Source organism: Cynoglossus semilaevis, chromosome 9 (genome assembly GCF_000523025.1).
Source record: "Cynoglossus semilaevis isolate Cse_v1.0 chromosome 9, Cse_v1.0, whole genome shotgun sequence".
In the NCBI taxonomy this organism is placed as follows: Eukaryota; Metazoa; Chordata; class Actinopteri; order Pleuronectiformes; family Cynoglossidae; genus Cynoglossus; species Cynoglossus semilaevis.
Window position 1 is genome coordinate 8,250,618 of NC_024315.1, and position 1,856 is coordinate 8,252,473.

At 40.9% G+C, this 1,856-nt stretch overlaps 1 protein-coding gene across 2 annotated transcripts in view; it reads left to right on the forward strand.

Annotated features, from left to right (window-relative positions):
- Positions 1-1,168, forward strand: part of crmp1 (collapsin response mediator protein 1) — an 8,670-nt gene extending 7,502 nt beyond the window's left edge. For both annotated transcript variants that reach the window (XM_008316994.3, XM_008316995.3), the window contains exons 12-14: positions 51-230; positions 514-673; positions 768-1,168. In XM_008316994.3, coding sequence (XP_008315216.1) covers positions 51-230; positions 514-673; positions 768-859 — 432 coding nt within the window. In that variant the 3' untranslated portion in view covers positions 860-1,168. The remainder of the gene's footprint in view (positions 1-50; positions 231-513; positions 674-767) is intronic.
- The last annotated feature ends 688 nt before the right edge of the window (positions 1,169-1,856 follow it).

Genomic DNA, 1,856 nt, shown 5'->3' on the forward strand with positions numbered 1-1,856 from the left:
AAATATGACATCATTTTCTATTATGTTGTCTGTTTGTTATCCACACACAGGCTGCAGAGTATAATATCTTTGAGGGTTTGGAGTGTCACGGAGGTCCAGCGCTGGTGTTAAGTCAAGGTAAAGTGGTGTACAAAGACGGCAAGCTGGAAGCTGAACAGGGCACCGGTCGTTTTATTCCACGCAAGGCCTTTCCTGACTTTGCTTATCAGCGTCTGAAGTTCAGGAACCAGGTAAAGAACAGGCAGCGGAATTTTCTGAAACAAAAACGGGACATTTAAAAATAGATCCTCTCAGGACGACTGAAAAGACAAACAGCTACAGTCTGTAGCTGGAAAGGAACGTGGACGTTACAGGACAAATGACTTTAGCTAAACTAACTGTCTATTTATTAAACAAAGTATTAGGTACGTGACTGCAGCCAGCAGAGTAGGGAATTGTTTTAAATATCAGTACTTCACAATTCCATGGGGTTCCTGAATGCATCATTTAGGTCTTTTATTCATTCAATGGCAGATGAAGCAGGGAGTCACTCGTGGGATGTACGACGGCCCTGTGTGCGAAGTGGCTGACATCCCCAAATACATCACTCCTTCTCCATCAGCCAAAACCTCCCCCGCCACTAACCAACCCCCAGCAATACGCAATCTACACCAGTCCAACTTCAGCCTGTCAGGTAAAGAAAACAACCGAACTTTTACCCGGTCAAATCAACCTAACACCTGTATGATATCAATGAAAGGTGTGATTTATATTTTTTCTTTATCCAGGCGCACAGACAGATGACAATGTACCACGTCGGTCTAGTCACCGCATGATGGCACCCCCTGGTGGTCGCTCCAACATCACCAGCCTTGGTTGAATGTTGTGTATTGTAGGGATGAGTGTCTGACCAACACGAATGGTTTCCCTGTGTTTATGTGACAGTGTTTTGATCCTCTTAGGTTTTGTGATATTTTCCCACAGAAAAGTATGTTTAATCTATAAAATATATAAGAGCGAGAGATACAATCAGATTTATGAGAGAGAGAGAGAGATAGAGAGAGAGAGAGACTCCTGGTCACACACTCACCTTCCACAGAGCACGACTTAACAAGATAACATGTCTTACCATATACAGTAGGTCTGATCAGATATGGTGCTCCTTTCTACATGTCATAATGAACAGCTGAACAAAATAACAGACCATCAGTGCATCTGTTTTTTTTTAACATCTTTGTATTATTCGTTAAGTCGTATCTGCATGGATTCATCGTACGATTTTGCACTAGGTGTTATAATAATCGAACACTGAAAATGTACTCAAGGCACATTTAGAGCCAACAGCACAAACAGCGTATATAGTGTGTGTGTGTAATTGTGTCAAATTTCTGCTTGGAAAAAAAAGTGTTTTTGGAGATTCGGCATCTCGTCAAACCTTTACTTTTCCTTTATTTATGCAAAACGCTTCTGCTGAGTGGTAGTTGCAGTAGGTAAGTTATTAAGGCAAACACAAAACCAATTAACTGATATTGATTGGCTGATATCAGCTGCTCCGCTCACTGCTGTTTTAAAGGCTGCAGCATCGAACACTGTAGACGTCACTTTTGAAGGACTTTCTTTTATGATGTTAATTCTGATGTCGTTTGACTTTGATGTGAGTGTTTTAGTACCTGTAGTGTTTCTGTGCTCCTGCTTTTGTCGCTGTTTAGTGTCCCTCAGTGGAGAAATAAATGACCAATAAAGACTGTTGCAATTTCAGAATTTCATTTGATTTATTTCATCCTTCACAACCTGAACCTGAACCTTGGAAGCATTTTTGTTGTATTGTCCCCAATGAAATACTTTTTTTTGTTTGAGGCCTAAAGGAGAAAGAGGTA